The sequence below is a fragment of the Scyliorhinus torazame genome, chromosome 2 (assembly GCF_047496885.1).
Source record: "Scyliorhinus torazame isolate Kashiwa2021f chromosome 2, sScyTor2.1, whole genome shotgun sequence".
In the NCBI taxonomy this organism is placed as follows: domain Eukaryota; kingdom Metazoa; phylum Chordata; class Chondrichthyes; order Carcharhiniformes; family Scyliorhinidae; genus Scyliorhinus; species Scyliorhinus torazame.
The window spans coordinates 6550694-6569645 of NC_092708.1; the positions used below are offsets into that span (position 1 = coordinate 6550694).

The following is an 18952-nucleotide window of genomic DNA, read 5'->3' on the forward strand; positions in this document are numbered from 1 at the left end:
CGTGTCTGAGTGCGTGTCTGAGTGCGTGTCTGAGTGCGTGTCTGAGTGCGTGTGTGTCTGAGTGCGTGCGTGTCTGAGTGCGTGTGTGTCTGAGTGCGTGTCTGTCTGAGTGCGTGTCTGTCTGTGCGTGTCTGTCTGTGTCTGTGTCTGTGTGTGTCTGTGTGTGTGCGTGTCTGTGTGTGTGCGTGTCTGAGTGTGTGTGTGTCTGAGTGTGTGTGTGCGTGTCTGAGTGTGTGTGTGTCTGAGTGTGTGTGTGCGTGTCTGAGTGTGTGCGTGTCTGAGTGTGTGTCTGTGTGTGTGTGTGTCTGAGTGTGTGTGTGCGTGTCTGAGTGTGTGTGTGTCTGAGTGTGTGTGTGCGTGTCTGAGTGTGTGCGTGTCTGAGTGTGTGTCTGTGTGTGTGTGTGTCTGAGTGTGTGTGTTTGCGTGTCGTACACTAAGGCTATGTGAGGGGTTCAGCGGATCTGTGTATGGGGTTATTAGCTCAGAGCTTTGGGAAGAGCGAGTGGGTGACGGGAGGTGGAGGTTTGGGCCTCCCTGTGAGTATTGCTGAGGCCCAGGGTGCAGTAAGCTGCGATTCTTGGTGTGGGTGATATATTGTTCTGACACTGCGCTGTCTCTCTCTCTCTGCCAGCCTGGGATTTATCGGGTCCCTGGTGGTGAGCGAATGGTGAGGGAGCTGAAAGAGAATTATGTGCGTGGGAAGGGCCTCCCATTGCTCAGTCGAGTCACCAACATCCACGTGGTTTGTGGGTTGCTGAAAGATTTTCTCCGCAAGCTGAAGGAGCCTCTGGTGACCTTTAAACTCCACTCAACGTTCATGGCATTGACAGGTATGGCTGCTTCTCTCTCAAGACAATCCTGGTGGTCAACCTCCCATCCTCTGCTTTCTGTAGACTGGATTTTATTCTTCGTGTTTATGGAATTAACAGCACAGGAACAAGCCATTCAGGCCATCTGCATCTCTGCTGATCTATCTGCTCCAAATGGGCCTTCTCCTCCTATCTCTCTATCCCTCCTGTTTTTAATCCAGCTTTCTATTGGTTGTAATATGCCTTTAAGGAATTGCAGCATGGCATCACAGGTAAGTATCGTGACCCAGTCTCAGTTTCACTTTTGCTAGTGAGCAGATCACACACGCGCAGCTCTGCTACTGACGTTTTCCAACTCTCCACCTTTGTATAAATATTCTCATGTGCCCAAATTTAATCAATTGATCCACATATTTACCCAATCCCTTTTGAGTGAATGGTGTTTATATCGACATAAAGAACGCAACACCATTCGCCTCATCAACTCTGCCCTCCGAGCGAAACATCATCTCCAGCCGTGTCGCCTTTTAAACATTCTTCTAATTTTAAAGACCTCGATTCGGTCACCCCTCAATCGTCTCGTGTTCCCCATGAGCAGGTTAGATTTCTAAACTTCCCTGGAGGCTGTGATCTCTCCATTTTGGAATCATCTTTTCCACACCATCTGAACCATCTCCTGTCTAACATGGAGACCGAGGACGGCATTCTCGGTCCCCCCAGCCCCGCTTTCCGCCCCCCCCCCCCCCACCTCCCCCTGCCGGAAGCGGGATTCTCTGTTCCCAGCCACTGGGGATGCCCATTGTGGGTCACCCTACCCCGTCGGGAAACGCGCGGACGTGGGTGCGCTGCCAGCAGAGCGGATGATCCCCCAGAGGAACTATTTAATGTTCCCAAGTCTGCTCCAACCAAGGTTTGATGCAGATTTAGCAGAACTGGGTTTGTCCCCAGTCCTGTGTCTCTTCATTCACAGTTACACACAGTACCAGGCCATGTGGCCCATCATGTCAGTGCTGGCTACTGTCGCCTCAGCCGATACCATCCGGCGTAATGGCAGTTTCCCACTTAACCGTGCTGAAATCCAGGCAGCACGTGGTGCAGTGGTTAGCACTGAGAGCCCGGGTTCGATTCCAGCCTCGGCTCACTGTCCATTTGGAGATTGCCCAGCCTCCCACATGTCTGCGTGAGTCCTGCCCCTAAATTGGGAAAAAAAAAAGAATTGGGTCCTCCAAATTTACAGGAAAAAGATTTTAAAATCATGAATTAATCCATTGGCTGCCATCAAACCCCTGGTCATTGGCAAAGTTATTCCGAGGTTTAAAAATCTGAGATCGGAATGTCTCAACAACACCACGTCAGTTTTGTTCAACACTGGTGGGAAATGTTGATTTACTTTTTCATTATAACCTGAGGTCAGTGGACGACAAACCAGTCCAAAGGTGTGCCGGTTAAGTGGCTGGCCGCGATCAATGTGGGATTACGAGGGGAGGGTGGGCCTTGGCTCTTTCGGAGGTTGTTGCAGACTCGATGGGCTGAGTGGCCTCCTGTACTATAGGGATTCTGTAATGTGCAGAGCTCTACACCTGGGATAAATAACCCACCAGTGTGGAGTCCACTTAAATTTGGTCACGTTTAATATGCAAAGAAACCTGATTTGGTTCAGATGTCCAGTGGATTTAGTGACATCTTTATGGAAGGAACCCTTAACCAGTCTCGGTCCCTGACCCCGATCGAGGTCTCTGACCCCGGTCGACGTCTCTGACCCCAGTCGAGGTGGAGGACTCCAGCCACACACCAACATGGTTCACGCCCCTCGAGTCAGGCACTAAATGCAGGTAAGCTAACATCACCTGCCGTTTGCCCCAAACGCCATGGTCAAAATCAGGTGAGGTTAGTGAAGTGGGTATTATTGTCCAGGCTCGTTTCTTTTCTTTCAGAAAGTGATGGTGAGCTCCCAGGAGCCCCTACGGTCTGTGATATTAAAAAAAGTCCCACACAACAACAAAGAACAATACAGCACAGGAACAGGCCCTTCGGCCCTCCAAACCTGCACCTATCACGTGTCCTATCCAGACCGACCTCCTGTATCCTTCTATACCCCGTCTGTTCATGTGCCTATCCAGATAAGTCTTAAAGGCGCTAACATATCTGCTCAACCACCTTGTGGTAGTCACCACTGATGTATATATTGTATATATAGAATGTTGATATAGGTGCTTTACGGTAAGGCCCCTGTACTACAAGTACGGGGGTAGATCCCTGCCTGCTGGCTCCGCCCAGTAGGCGGAGTATAAATATGTGTGCTCCCAGTACAGCAGCCATTTCACCAGCTGCTGTAGGACGCCACACATCTCTGTGTAATAAAGCCTCGATTACATCCTACTCTCGTCTCTGTGTAATTGATCGAGCATCAATTTATTACACTGAGTTTTTCAGAGATGGATCTCCGCATCAATCCGGATCACCAGCAGCTGCATCCGCGTCAATCCGGATCGCCTGCAGCTGCATCTGCGTCAATCCGGATCACCAGCAGCTGCATCCGCGTCAATCCGGATCGCCTGCAGCTGCATCCGCGTCAATCCGGATCGCCTGCAGCTGCATCCGCGTCAATCCGGATCGTCTGCAGCTGCATCCGCGTCAATCCGGATCGCCAGCAGCTGCGTCCGCGTCAATCCGGATCGCCAGCAGCTGCATCCGCGTCAATCCGGATCGCCAGCAGCTGCATCCGCATCAATCCGGATCGCCAGCAGCTGCATCCGCGTCAATCCGGATCGGCAGCAGCTGCATCCGCCAGCAGACAACGGCAAACAGGACCGTGAACATCGGCGAGCCTGTTTTGAAGCGGACATCGGGTCTGCGGCAGACGACATTCCAGAAGCACAGAAGCTCCAGGTCCTTTACACGCGGCTGAGCTCCAACGTCTTTCCCCTCGTCCAGGGCGCGCCGACCTACGCAGAGGCCATGGTGCTACTGAAGGAAAACTACGCTCAGCGGACTAACACACTCTACGCCAGGCACCTCCTCTCCACGCGGCGTCACCTTCCCGGTGAGTGGGTGGAAGATTTCTGGCGCGCCCTGCTCCCCGGGTCAGAGACTGTGACTGTCGGGCCGTTTCGGCCACGGAACACTCGAATTTGCCAACGAGAGACGCATTTGTTACGGGCATAGGATCTGACTACATCCGCCAGCGCCTCTTAGAGGGGGCCACGCTCGACCTCGCGGCGACCAAAAAACTAGCGCTTTCACTTACGGTCGCATCACGCAACATTCAGGCCTATGCCCCCGACCACGCGGCCCACCCCCCCTGGGCATCGTGGACTCCGCAGACGGCCGCCCCATCGTGGACCCCATCAGTGACCGCCCTCAGCCAATCCCACGCCTGCGCCGCGCGGCAGCCAACCAACCCCGGGGGCCCCAAATGCTACTTCTGTGGGCAGTCAAAACACCCCCGACAGCGCTGCCCAGCGCGGAGCGCCCTTTGCAAGGCCTGTGGCAAGAAGGGACATTTCGCTGCAGTGTGCCAGGCCCGCTCAATCGCCGCTATTGTCCCGGCACCCCCCACGTGCAGCCAGTGGGCGCCGCCACCTTCCCCTCCTACAACCATGTGTGGCCAGTGAGCGCTCACACCCGGGGATGAAGAGGATTTCGACACGCTCCCGGGGTCACCGAAGACGAAGCCGCCACTGGAGTCGCCACCAGCACTGCGGCGCTCTCAACGACAGATCACGGCACCGGACTGCCTGAATTTGTAATATTATCTGTACTTTTAAAACACAACTTTCTGTATATAGTTCTCCACCACCCCCGCCGGACTCATTTTATAAACAGGGGGTGAATGTGGTAGTCACCACTGATATATATATATTGTGTTATAGGATGTTGATATAGGTGCTTTGCGGTAAGGCCCCTGTACTACAGGTACGAGGGTAGATCCCTGCCTGCTGGCTCCGCCCAGTAGGCGGAGTATAAATATGTGTGCTCCCAGTACAGCAGCCATTTCGTCAGCTGCTGTAGGAGGCCACACATCTCAGTGTAATAAAGCCTTGATTACATCCGACTCTCGTCTCAGTGTAATTGATCACACCTCACTTGGCCGTGCATTCCAGGGCACCACCACCCTCTGTGTAAAAAAACTTCCCCCGCACATCTCCACTGAACCTTTCCCCCCTCACTTTGAACCTGTGCCCCCTTGTAATTGTCATTTCCGCCCTGGGAAAAAGCCTCCAACTGTTCACCCTATCTATACCCCGAATAATTTATAAACTTCTCTCGGGTCGCCCCTCAGCCTCCGTCTCTCTAGGGAAAACAATCCCAGTTTATTCAATCTCTCCTCATAGCTAATACCCTCCATTCCAGGCAACATCCTGGTAAACCTTTTCTGTACTCTCTCCTTCCTGTTAGTCAGAGGTTCAGGAATGATGAACGAGGCCTGTACATGTCTGCTTGCTGCGTGAACTCCAGTCCATGTTTGCATTTGTTTCTCTCTCTCTAGACCTACCAGATGATGAGAGCGTCCGGAATCTCAGTCGAGCTGTGCACAGACTGCCTCGAGCTAACCGAGACACATTGGCCTTTCTCATCGTCCACCTTCAGAGGTAAGATTCACGGATCTGAAGCTGGTTAAATGCTCACAATGTTCTGAACGCCTCACCCAGTTTCAGGTTCAAGTCCCGGTTGGGTTCTGCAGATTTGTCATTCTACATAACTGCAAAACTTCTCTGTCCTTGACCAATCAAAGAACAAAGAAAAGTACAGCACAGGAACCCACGACCCTCTGTGTAAAAAACCTGCCTCGTACATCTACTCTAAACCTTGCCCCTCTCACCTTAAACCTATGCCCCCTAGTAATTGACCCCTCTACCCTGGGGAAAAGCCTCTGACTATCCACTCTGTCTATGCCCCTCATAATTTTGTAGACCTCGATCAGGCCTCCCCTCAACCTCCTTCGTTCCAGTGAGAACAAACCAAGTTTATTCAACCGCTCCTCATAGCTAATGCCCTCCATACCAGGCAACATTCTGGTAAATCTCTTCTGCACCCTCTCTAAAGCCTCCACATCCTTCTGGTCGTGTGGTGACCAGAATTGAACACTATACTCCAAGTGTGGCCTAACTAAGGTTCTATACAGCTGCAACATGACTTGCCAATTCTTATACTCAATGCCCCGGCCAATGAAGGCAAGCATGCCGTATGCCTTCTTGAATACCTTCTCCACCTGTGTTGCCCCTTTCAATGACCTGTGGACCTGTACTCCTGGATCTCTGACTGTCAATATTCTTGAGGGTTCTACCATTCACTATATATTCCCTACCTGCATTAGATCTTCCAAAATGCGTTACCTCATATTTGTCCGGATTAAACTCCATCTGCCATCTCTCCGCCCAAGTCTCGAAACAATCTAAATCCTGCTGTATCCTCTGACAGTCCTCATCGCTATCCGCAATTCCACCAACCTTTGTGTCGTCTGCAAACTTACTAATCAGACCAGTTACATTTTCCTCCAAATCATTTATATATACTACAAAGAGCAAAGGTCCCAGCACTGATCCCTGTGGAACACCACTGGTCACAGCCCTCCAATCAGAAAAGCACCCTTCCATTGCTACTCTCTATGTAGCAAAGACTTCAGTGTTTTACACAGCAAGATCCCAGAGAAGCAGCACTGTGACAAATGACCATTTGATTGACTTAAGGATGACGTCTTTGCATTTCCAGTAGTTCCATTGGATTCTTAACCAGCAAGCAGGCAGGATCTCAGTATAATGTGCCTCTGGGGAGCTGCCCCATTGACGGTGCTCCCACTGGGGGTTCAGTGTTTGGGGTGGGCCCAGCTCAAGGTTTCCAGTCAGTTCGTGGAACCAGTGAAGCAGTTGCTGAGGTTGCAAGGTCTAGCGTGGGTTCGTCCAGAGGCAGAGGGAGCCATAATTGCTGAGCTGGTCTGTCTGTGTCTCTTGCCAGGGTGATGGTGAGTCCGGAATGTAAAATGGACAAACAGAGCATTGCCAGGATCTTTGGTCCAACCATCGTGGGTCACTCGAACCCCAACCCAAACCCACTGGAGGTCTTTGAAGACACAAAACGCCAGCCAAAGGTTTGTGTCCAATCCTTGGGGCTCTATCTGTAAGTAGCACAGTGTGATTGGGGAAGGGCGTGCTTCGAGTGTCTCATTGCAAAACACATCCCCAAGTCTCCGGATAGTTCTGGGCCCTGGAGGGAGGTTCAAGCAGCTGAACTTGGATTTTGTGGAACGGGGAAGAGTGAGGACTTGGAAACAGCACGGGGGGTGGCCATTCATCCCATCCTGCCAGTGCTAGCTCTGTGAAAGCTATCTGCTTAGTATCAGTCCCTCTCCTCTTTCCCCATAGCTCTGAGAATCTTTCTTCTTCAAAAGTTATTGAATCAGCTTCCGCCGTCCTTCAGGCAGCAGAGACTCTGCATTTCTTTTAAAGATAAAAGTCTTCACGTTCGCTTTGGTTCTTTCACTAATTTAAATCTCCCTCCTATCACTGGAAACACCGTCTCCTTGTTTACCCTCTCAAAACGCCTCCAATAAATCTCCCCTTCACCATTTCCTCTTGACCTTCTCTACCCGCTCTCTCCAGTTTAACTGTCCCTCACCCTGGTCCCATTCCAGTAAATCGCCTCCACATTGGGAAATGATCCTGGATGTCCCAACAGTGAGGCCGCAATCAAACCTGGAGATTTGGGTATGTTTCCCTCCCAGGAACAGACTGTGGATCGACTATTGCAGTCAGGGAGTGAATGGACCTCACTGACTGCTTGTATCGAGATGGGATCTGTTCATTTGGAGTTAGGAAATGGACAAACAACTTGGGGAAGGTGAGGAGAGCTGGAACATCTGCCTTGATGTATAGAAAGTTGGTTAATCGCCTTGTTTTCTGCCAGTGAATTTTGGACAGTTTGTGTTTTTCTATCTTGTCAAACACACAATTATTGCAAAGGCAACTGATTCATTCTGGGTGTTTCTGCTCCACACGGGCCTCCTCCCACCCTCTTCACCTCAACCTATTCACACATCCCGTCAGTTCCGTTTGCCCTGTTATACCCGAATGAAACTAATCTGTCAGCTATTTCCATTGAAGTTCTGTCTCCGCTATAATGGGAATTGCCTCTGGAAACACACTGCCCCTGTTCTGTTGATCCTGCAGCAGCAGCACTGGTTCACTGGCAGCAGCACTGGCTCACTGGCAGCAGCACTGGTTCACTGGCAGCAGCACTGGCAGCAGCACTGGTTCACTGGCAGCAGCACTGGCTCACTGGCAGCTGCACTGGCAGCAGCACTGGTTCACTGGCATCAGCACTGGCAGCAGCAATGGCTCACTGGCAGCAGCACTGGTTCACTGGCAGCAGCACTGGCAGCAGCACTGGCTCACTGGCAGCTGCACTGGCAGCAGCACTGGCCCACTGGCGGCAGCACTGGCAGCTGCACTGGCTCACTGGCAGCTGCACTGGCTCACTGGCAGCTGCAGTGGCTCACTGGCAGCAGCACTGGTTCACTGGTGTGGATATGTAATCACCAATTTACAATCAAAATTGTCGGAGTGAAGTTAGAATTGAAAATAAATAGAGATTGAATGAAATCCATGCGCTGTTCTAATTATTCCACGTCCCCAGTCACCTGAACACTAGTAATCCTGGGTTTTTCAGTTTATTCAGTAATGGAGGCTTTTCCGGTTAGGCCGGCATTTGCTGCTCATTCTTAATTGCCCTTCAGAAGGTGGGGGTGAGCTGCTGCCTTGAACCGCTGCAGTCCCTGAGGTGTAGGTACACCCACAGTGCTGTTAGGGAGGGAGTTCCAGGATGTTGCCCCAGCGACAGTGAAGGAACGGCCGATATATTTCCCAGTCAGGGTGGTGAGTGACTCGGAGGGGAACCTCCAGGTGGTGGGGTTCCCAGGTATCTGCTGCTCTTGTCCTTCTAGATGGGAGTGGCGGTGGGTTTGGAAGGTGTTGTTGGAGGAGACTCGTTGAAATACTGGAAGTTTCCCCCATGCACAAATTTACCACTTTGTTGCTGATCGGTCAGAACTGATGCAGGATTATTGATCGCTGGCATTGTTTGATTTTTCTCTCTGCAGACGCTGCCCCCTCACGACCTTTGACCTTTGGTCTTTACGCTGTCCAGCAACAGCTTCATCCTTGATTTCAAATTCCTCTTTCCCTTCCCCCTCCCTCGAATCTCCTCCAGCCCACAACCCCCCTGAGATAGGCGTTCCTCTCACTCGGCCCTCTGGCTCATCGCCCTGACTTTAATTGCTTCACTACGGCCGTGTCTTCAGTTGCCAAGGACCTCGAGCTCTGCAATAACCTCCCGAAACCGCTCTGCCTCTTTCCATCTCTTCTTAATGATGCTTTTAAAATTCATCTCTCTGTTTCTGCTTTTCGGGCGAGTCGCAGAGCTGGCTATCTGCCTGTGGCTCAGTGTAACGCAGCGTTTGACGCACTCCCTGTGCAGCGTGTTTGGGAAATGTGCCCATGTTAGGAATGCTTTCTAAATGGAGACTGTGCAACAAACTGGGCAGTGACGGCTGGGTTTGAATCAGTCAGACCTGCTGGTAGAAAGTCACCATGTACCTCCTCGTGGATCAAATCAGGGCGTGCAAGATGCAGACTGATTGCTCACAAGACGATAAGCAATAGGGGTAGGCCATTAATGATAATCTTTATTATTGTCACAAGTAGGTTTACATTAACACTGCAATGAAGTTACTGTGAAAAGCCCCTCGTCGCCACATTCCGGCGCCTGTTCGGGTACACCGAGGGAGAATTCAGAATGTCCAATTCACCTAACAGCACGTCTTTCGGGACTTGTGGGAGGAAACCGGAGCACCCGGAGGGTTAGGTGGATTGGCCGTGCTAAATTGCCCTCCGTGTCCAGAAAGGTTAGGAGGGGTTATGGGGATAGGGTGGAAGTGAGGGCTTAAGTGGGTCGGCGCAGACTCGATGGGCCGAATGGCCTCCTTCTGCACTGTACGTTCTATGTTCTAAACTCACGCAGACACGGGGAGAACGTGCAGACTCCAGACAGACAGTGACCCAAGACGGGAATCGAACCTAGGACTCTGGAGCTGTGAGGCATCAGTGCTAACCACTGTGCTACCGTGCCATCCCATTCGGCCCCTCGAGCCTGCTCCACCATTCTATAGAATCATGGATGATCTGACACTTTTCCTGTCCTTCTCCATAAGCCTTGATTCCCTTACTGATAAGAATCCATCTCAGCCTTAAATATACACAAGGACCGGGCAAGAAATTCCAAAACTCCCAACCCTCTGAGAGAATAAATACTTCCTCATCTCAGTCTCAAATTGGCCTCCTTTAATTCTGCAGCTACGCTCTCTGGTCCAAACTGGCCTCCCTTTATTCTGCAGCTATGCTCTCTGGTCCTAGACTTTAACCTATCTCACTTATCTTTTCCCCATTTTTTGTTTTGTCTGGAGAGGTGTGGAAGTTATAGAATGAGATTTGAGCGTGAGGAGAAAGCACAATACAATAATCCGTTAGTGCCAGACATGGTGGAAATATTTATTTTTAAATAGATTGTGCATTCATTGGAGGAGGCAATTCTGTACCTCTCCTGGGAGTGTTTGATGGGGACAGTGTAGAGGGAGCTTTACTCTGTATCTAACCCCGTGCTGTACCTGGCCTGGGAGTGTTCGATGGGGACAGTGTAGAGGGAGCTTTACTCTGTATCTAACCCCGTGCTGTACCTGTCCTGGGAGTGTTTGATGGGGACAGTGTAGAGGGAGCTTTACTCTGTATCTAACCTCGTGCTGTACCTGTCCTGGGAGTGTTTGATGGGGAGAGTGTAGAGGGAGTTTTACTCTGTATCTAACCCCGTGCTGTACCTGTCCTGGGAGTGTTTGATGGGGACAGTGTAGAGGGAGCTTTACTCTGTATCTAACCCCGTGCTGTACCTGTCCTGGGAGTGTTTGATGGGGAGAGTGTAGAGGGAGCTTTACGCTGTATCTAACCCCGTGCTGTACCTGTCCTGGGAGTGTTTGATGGGGACAGTTTAGAGGGAGCTTTACTCTGTATCTAACCCCGTGCTGTCCCTGTCCTGGGAGTGTTTGGTGGGGACAGTGTAGAGGGAGCTTTACTCTGTATCTAATCCCGTGCTGTACCCGTCCTGGGAGTGTTTGATGGGGACAGTGTAGAGCGAGCTTTACCCTGTATCTAACCCCATGCTGTACCTGACCTGGGAGTGTTTGATGGGGAAAGTGTAGAGGGAGCTTTACTCTGTATCTAACCCCGTGCTGTACCTGTCCTGGGAGTGTTTGATGGGGACAGTGTAGAGGGAGCTTTACTCTGTATCTAACCCCGTGCTGTGCCTGTCCTGGGAGTGTTTGATGGGGACAGTGTAGAGGGAGCTTTACTCTGTATCTAACCCCGTCCTGTACCTGTCCTGGGAGTGTTTGATGGGGACAGTGTAGAGGGAGCTTTACTCTGTATCTCACCCTGTGCAGTTGAAACATTACTTTTCAATTTTTATGTTTCAGACCACCTGATAAAGTTGCTGTTTGTCTTTCCAAGCAGTGAAATCTGTATTTTCAAATCCGTGCTCTCCAGTTCCTACCTTCCTCATTTGTGCCCTAGCTCCTGCCAGACCCCCCCCACCCCAGATAAAACGGTCACTAGTTTGCCTCCCTCGAGTTGATGTCCCCATGAAGCTCCTGCCCTTGTCCTTCCTGGTCGAGTGTGTGGGTTGGAAGGTGCTTTGAAGATTTTGTTATCTCTTTACTCCTAATTGGGGCCTGTTTAGCTCCGTGGGCTGGACAGCTGGTCCGTGATGCTGCGTGAGGCCAGCAGTGTGGGTTCGATTCCCCGTACCTGAGGTTATTGATGAAGGCTCCGCCTTCTCAAGCTTGCCCCTCGCCTGAGGCCGGGTCAAACCATCACCAGTCAGCTCACCCCCTCAATGGGGGCGAGCAGCCTCTGGTCCTCTGGGGCTGTGGCCACATTACTTTTTACTCCTAATTGGGTTTGATGAAATGTTGATGAGCAGATGCTGAGCCCTGTCAGGGTGGTCTCTATCCCTTCGCTGCTGTTGCATATCCTTCATTCCCTCAGATTGTGGAGAATCTTCTCTCGTTGTCCTCTGACTATTGGAACCAGATGGTGGGAGAGGAGACAGCCCAGACGGGATCGAGCAGCGCTGAATCCGGTCTCGTCTTATCCGGTGAGAATGCTCTTCTTTTAGTTTTGGGGGAAATCTTAGATTGGGTTTTTGATTTTGTTTATTGTCACGTGCCCCAAGGTACAGTGACAAGTATTCTTGGGTGACAGGCCATTGCTCCAGGTGCACAAGAACAGGAAAATGAGTGGATGGCCTGAATGCCAGACTCTGCCGGGAGTATCAATGGTGGCACAGGGCAGTTTGGACAGTTACCGAGGAATGAGGGGTGAACAGAGAGTGTCAATGGACACGGACTAAAACAACCGAGTGCCTGACGTACATGGTCATCCCATCCACTCAATGAAGTATCTATTTGAAGTGTAGCCATAATTGTAGGAAATTCGGCTGCCAACTTGAGCACAGCAGGATCCCGCAAATTTGATAATGACCAGATGTGTTTCGATAAAAGCAAATTACTGCGGACGCTGGAATCTGAAACGAAAGAGAAAATGCTGGAAAATCTTAGCAGGTCTGGCAGCTTCCGTAGGGAGAGAAAAGAGCGAACGTTTCGAGTCCGATGACTCTTTGTCAAAGTGAACAGAGAAAGTGGGGAATATTTATACTGTGGAGTGAGAATGAAAGATGAGTCATAGCCACAGAAACCCAGGGAAACCGGGTGCTAACGGCCACAGAAACCCAGGGGAAAGAGAGCGAATGGCCACAGAAACCCAGGGAAACCGGGTGCTAATGGCCACAGAAACCCAGGGAAACTGGGTGCTAATGGCCACAGTAACCCAGGGAAACTGGGTGCTAATGGCCACGGAAACCCAGGGGAAAGAGAGCGAATGGCCACAGTAACCCAGGGAAACTGGGTGCTAATGGCCACGGAAACCCAGGGGAAAGAGAGCGAATGGCCACAGTAACCCAGGGAAACTGGGTGCTAATGGCCACGGAAACCCAGGGGAAAGAGAGCGAATGGCAGTCCCCAGAGAGAACAAAATATGTGAAAGGCCAAACAGCAGAGAAACTGACATCCGAGGGTGAACTGTAGATGTGGGGGAGGGGAAGGGGGAAGCAAAGAGGAGAAAGGGTAAGGAAAGGTGGATAAAATGGTGGTGGGGGTGGGTTAAATATATATTACTAACGAAAGAAATGGTAAAAGACAGTTAAAATGAAATGGGATGAGAACAATGGGTCGAGGTGGGGTAGAGCTGATCATCTGAAGTTGTTGAATTCGATGTTGAGACCCGTGCCTAACCGGAAGGTGAGATGTTGTTCCTCTAGTTTGCGTTGAGCTTCACTGGAACATTGCAGCAGGCCAAGGACAGACATGTGGGCATGGGAGCAGGGTCTTGTGTTAAAATGGCAAGCAGCGGGAAGGTCAGGGTCCTGAATCCGCACAGGCCGAAGATGCTCAGCAAAGCGATCACCCAGTCTGCGTTTGGTCTCTCCAATATAGAGGGGACCACATTGGGAGCAGCGAATGCAGGAGACCAAATTGGAAGAGGTGCAAGTGAAACGCTGCTTAACCTGGAATGAGCGTTTTGGGCCTGAGATGTTGAGCATGGAAGAGGTAAAGGGGCAGGTGTTACTCCTTCCGCGATTGCATGGGAAGGTGCCATGGGTGATGGGAGAGGTACTGGGTATGGTGGAGGAGTGGACCAGATTGTCTCGGAGGGAACGGTCTCTACGGAATGCTGACAGAGGGAGTGAAGGGAAGATGTGTTTGGTGGTGGCATCACGCTGGAGTTGGCGAAAATGGCGGAGGATTCGGAGGCTGGTGGGATGAAATGTGAGAACGAGGGGGACCTTGTTCTGGGGAGGGGGTGAGGGTAGTGGTGCGGGAGATGGACCGCACACTGAGGGCCCTGTCCACAACTGTCGGTGGGAAATCACGGTTGAGGAAGAAGGAAGAGATTTTCGAAGCACCATTTTGGAAAGTGGAATCATCGGAGATGTGTTTTGATGATCTGGGAGCTCTGCTGCTCTTCAAAATGATGTGATTGGATCACTTATTATATCATCGTAAGGGAGCAGGTCCCTCAGTCCCTCACCCTCTGACACTCCCTCAGTACTGACCTCACCCTCTGACAGTGCAGCACTCCCTCAGGACTGACCCTCTGACAGTGCAGCACTCCCTCAGTACTGACCCTCTGACAGTGCAGCACTCCCTCAGTACTGACCCTCTGACAGTGCGGCACTCCCTCAGTACTGACCCTCTGACAGTGCAGCACTCCCTCAGTACTGACCCTCTGACAGTGCGGCACTCCCTCAGTACTGACCCTCTGACAGTGCAGCACTCCCTCAGTACTGACCCTCTGACAGTGCAGCACTCCCTCAGTACTGACCCTCTGACAGTGCGGCACTCCCTCAGTACTGACCCTCTGACAGTGCAGCACTCCCTCAGTACTGACCCTCTGAGAGTGCGGCACTCCCTCAGTACTGACCCTCTGACAGTGCGGCACTCCCTCAATACTGACCCTCTGACAGTGCAGCACTCCCTCAGTCCCTCACCCTCTGACAGTGCAGCACTCCCTCAATACTGACCCTCTGACAGTGCAGCACTCCCTCAGTACTGACCCTCTGACAGTGCGGCACTCCCTCAGTACTGACCCTCTGACAGTGCAGCACTCCCTCAGTACTGACCCTCTGACAGTGCGGCACTCCCTCAGTACTGACCCTCTGACAGTGCAGCACTCCCTCAGTACTGACCCTCTGACACTGCGGCACTCGCTCAGTACTGACCCTCTGACAGTGCAGCACTCCCTCAGTACTGACCCTCTGACAGTGCGGCACTCCCTCAGTACTGACCCTCTGACAGTGCGGCACTCCCTCAGTACTGACCCTCTGACAGTGCGACACTCCCTCAATACTGACCCTCTGACAGTGCAGCACTCCCTCAGTACTGACCCTCTGACAGTGCAGCACTCCCTCAGTACTGACCCTCTGACAGTGCAGCACTCCCTCAGTACTGACCCTCTGACAGTGCGACACTCCCTCAATACTGACCCTCTGACAGTGCAGCACTCCCTCAGTACTGACCCTCTGACAGTGCAGCACTCCCTCAGTACTGACCCTCTGACAGTGCGGCACTCCCTCAGTACTGACCCTCTGACAGTGCAGCACTCCCTCAGTGCTGGGTGTTTGAATTATTTAATAGTTTGTCCTGGGTACTGTTACAAACTGACAAGAGGGACTCCAATGCTGTTGTCTGATTGGATTGTCAGACTGGATGTCGACTCGACGGGCCGAATGGCCTCCTGCACTGTAAATTCTGTGATAATCTATGTAATGGGCCCTGTTATGAACAGAGAATACATCCCCTGCTGGTGAAGCATCAAGAGATCTGCAGGCCTGTCGGCAGAGTGTGGTTGTGCAGGCTAGTTTTTTTTAATGTATTTACGGGATGTGGGCGTGGCTGGTTAGGTCAGCATTTATTGTCCATCCCTAGTTGCCCTTGAGAAGGTGGGGGTGAGCTGCCTTCTTGCACCGCTGCAGTCCCTGAGGTGTAGGTACACCCACAGTGCTGTTAGGGAGGGAGTTCCAATATGTTGCCCCAGCGACAGTGAAGGAACGGCCGATATATTTCCCAGTCAGGGTGGTGAGTGAGTTGGAAGAGAACCTCCAGGCGGTGGGGTTCCCAGGTATCTGCTGCTCTTGTCCTTCTAGATGGGAGTGGTCGTGGGTTTGGAAGGTGCTGTCTAAGGAACCTCGGTGAGTTCCTGCAGTGCATCTTGTAGATGGGACACACGGCTGTCACTGTGCGTCGGTGGACGAGGGTTTGAATGTTTGTGGAAGGGGAGCAATCAAGCGGGGCTGTTTTGTCCTGGATGGTGTTGGGCTCCTCGAGTGTTGTTGGAGCTGCTTCATCCAGGCAAGTGGAGAGTATTCCATCACACTCCTGACTTGTGCCTTGTCGATGGTGGACAGGCTTTGGGGGGGTCAGGAGGTGAGTTACTCACCGTGGGATTCCCAGCCTCTGACCTGCCCTGGTAGCCACAGCATTAATACGGCTAGTCCGGTTTCTGACCAATGGTAACCCCAGGATTTGATTGTGGGGGATTCAGCGATGGGAATGCTATTGAATGTCGCGGGGCGATGGTTAGATCCTCTCTTGTAGGAGATGGTCATTGCCGGGCACTTGTGTGGCACGAATGTAACTTGTCACTTGTCAGCCCCGAGCCTGGATATTGTCCGGGTCTTGCTGCATTTGGACAGGGACTGCTTCATTATCTGAGGAGTGGCGAATGGTGCTAAACATTTTGCAGTCACCCGCAAACATCCCCACTTCTGACCTTATGACGGGAGGGAGGTCATTGATGAAGCAGCTGAAGATGGTGGAGCCGAGGACACGACCCTGAGGACCTCCTGCAGTGATGTCCTGGAGCTGAGATGATTGACCTCCAACAACCACAACCAGCTTCCTTTGTGCCGGGTCTGACTCCAACCAGCGGAGAGTTTCCCCTGATTCCCACTGACTCCAGTTTAGCTCGGGCTCCTTGATGCCACACTCGGTCAAACGCTGCCTTGGTCAAGGACAGTCACTCTCACCTCACCTCTGGCATTCAGCTCTTTTGTCCATGTTTGAACCAAGGCTGTAATGAGGTCAGGAGCTGAGTGACCCTGGCGGAACCCAAACTGAGCGTCCGTGAGCAGGTTATTGCTGAGTAAGTGCCGCTTGTTAGCTCTGTCGATGACTCCTTCCATCACTTTACTGATGTGGGAGAGTAGACTGATAGAGTGGTAATTGGCTAGGTTGCCAAGGGTCTTTCTGGGGAAGGTGGGAACTCTACAGACAGGATGGTCTACATCTGAACCTGAGGGGCACAAATATCCTGGGGGGGGAGATTTGTTAGTGCTCGGGGGGGGGGGTTAAACTAATGCAGCAGGGGCATGGGAACCTGGATTGTAGTTTTAGGGTACGGGAGAATGAGAGTATAGAGGTCAGGAGCACAGATTTGACGTCGCAGGAGGGGGCCAGTGTTCAGGTAGGTGGTTTGAAGTGTGTCTACTTCAATGCCAGGAGTATACGAAATAAGGTAGGGGAACTGGCAGCATGGGTTGGTACCTGGGACTTCGATGTTGTGGCCATTTCGGAGACATGGATAGAGCAGGGACAGGAATGGATGTTGCAGGTTCCGGGGTTCAGGTGTTTTAGTAAGCTCAGAGAAGGAGGCAAAAGAGGGGGAGGTGTGGCGCTGCTAGTCAAGAGCAGTATTACGGTGGCGGAGAGGATGCTAGATGGGGACTCTTCTTCCGAGGTAGTATGGGCTGAAGTTAGAAACAGGAAAGGAGAGGTCACCCTGTTGGGAGTTTTCTATAGGCCTCCAAATAGTTATATGGGTGTAGAGGAAAGGATGGCGAGGATGTTTCTGGATAAGAGCGAAAGTAACAGGGTAGTTATTATGGGAGACTTTAACTTTCCAAATATTGACTGGAAAAGATATAGTTCGAGTACATTAGATGGCTCGTTTTTTGTACAGTGTGTTCAGGAGGGTTTCCTGACACAATATGTTGACAGGCCAACGTTGGATTTGGTTTTGGGTAATGAACCAGGCCAGGTGTTGGATTTGGAGGTAGGAGAGCACTTTGGGGACAGTGACCACAATTCGGTGACGTTTACGTTAATGATGGAAAGGGATAAGTATACACCGCAGGGCAAGAGTTATAGCTGGGGGAAGGGCAATTATGATGCCATTAGACGTGACTTGGGGGGGTAGGGTGGAGAAGTAGGCTGCAAGTGTTGGGCACACTGGATAAGTGGAACTTGTTCAAGTATCAGCTACTGCGTGTTCTTGATTTGTATGTATCGGTCAGGCAGGGAGGAAGGCGTCGAGCGAGGGAACCGTGGTATACCAAAGAAGTGGAATCTCTTGTTAAGAGGAAGAAGGAGGCCTATGTGAAGATGAGGTGTGAAGTTTCAGTTGGGGCGATGGATAGTTACAAGGTAGCGAGGAAGGATCTAAAGAGAGAGCTAAGACGAGCAAGGAGGGGACATGAGAAGTATTTGGCAGGTAGGATCAAGGAAAACCCAAAAGCTTTCTATAGGTATGTCAGGAATAAGCGAATGACTAGGGAAAGAGTAGGACCAGTCAAGGACAGGGATGGGAAATTGTGTGTGGAGTCTGAAGAGATAGGCGAGATACTAAATGAATATTTTTTGTCAGTATTCACTCAGGAAAAAGATAATGTTGTGGAGGAGAATGCTGAGACCCAGGCTAATAGAATAGATGGCATTGAGGTACGTAGGGAAGAGGTGTTGGCAATTCTGGACAGGCTGAAAATAGATAAGTCCCCAGGGCCTGATGGGATTTATCCTAGGATTCTCTGGGAGGCCAGGGAAGAGATTGCTGGACCATTGGCTTTGATTTTTATGTCATCATTGGCAACAGGAATAGTGCAGAGGACTGGAGGATAGCAAATGTGGTCCCTTTGTTCAAAAAGGGGAGCAGAGACAACCCCGGCAACTATAGACCGGTGAGCCTCATGTCTGTAGTGGGTAAAGTCTTGGAGGGGATTATAAGAGACAAGATTTATAATCATCTAGATAGGAATAATATGATCAGGGATAGTCAGCATGGCTTTGTGAAGGGTAGGTCATGCCTCACAAACTTTATCGAGTTCTTCGAGAAGGTGACTGAACAGGTAGACGAGGGTAGAGCAGTTGATGTGGTGTATATGGATTTCAGCAAAGCGTTTGATAAGGTTCCCCACGGTAGGCTATTGCAGAAAATATGGAGGCTGGGGATTGAGGGTGATTTAGAGATGTGGATCAGAAATTGGCTGGCTGAAAGAAGACAGACAGTGGTGGTTGATGGGAAATGTTCAGAATGGAGTTCAGTTACAAGTGGCGTACCACAAGGATCTGTTCTGGGGCCGTTGCTGTTTGTCATTTTTATCAATGACCTAGAGGAAGGCGCAGAAGGGTGGGTGAGTAAATTTGCAGACGACACTAAAGTCGGTGGTGTTGTCGACAGTGTGGAAGGATGTAGCAGGTTACAGAGGGATAT

At 51.2% G+C, this 18952-nt stretch overlaps 1 protein-coding gene across 1 annotated transcript in view; it reads left to right on the plus strand.

The window, feature by feature from the left end:
* Positions 1-18952, plus strand: part of LOC140385698 (rac GTPase-activating protein 1-like) — a 135589-nt gene that overhangs the window by 115151 nt on the left and 1486 nt on the right. Inside the window, exons 9-12 of the mRNA XM_072468126.1 lie at positions 632-830; positions 5299-5401; positions 6765-6897; positions 11897-12005. Of these exons, the coding sequence (XP_072324227.1) occupies positions 632-830; positions 5299-5401; positions 6765-6897; positions 11897-12005 (544 nt within the window). The remainder of the gene's footprint in view (positions 1-631; positions 831-5298; positions 5402-6764; positions 6898-11896; positions 12006-18952) is intronic.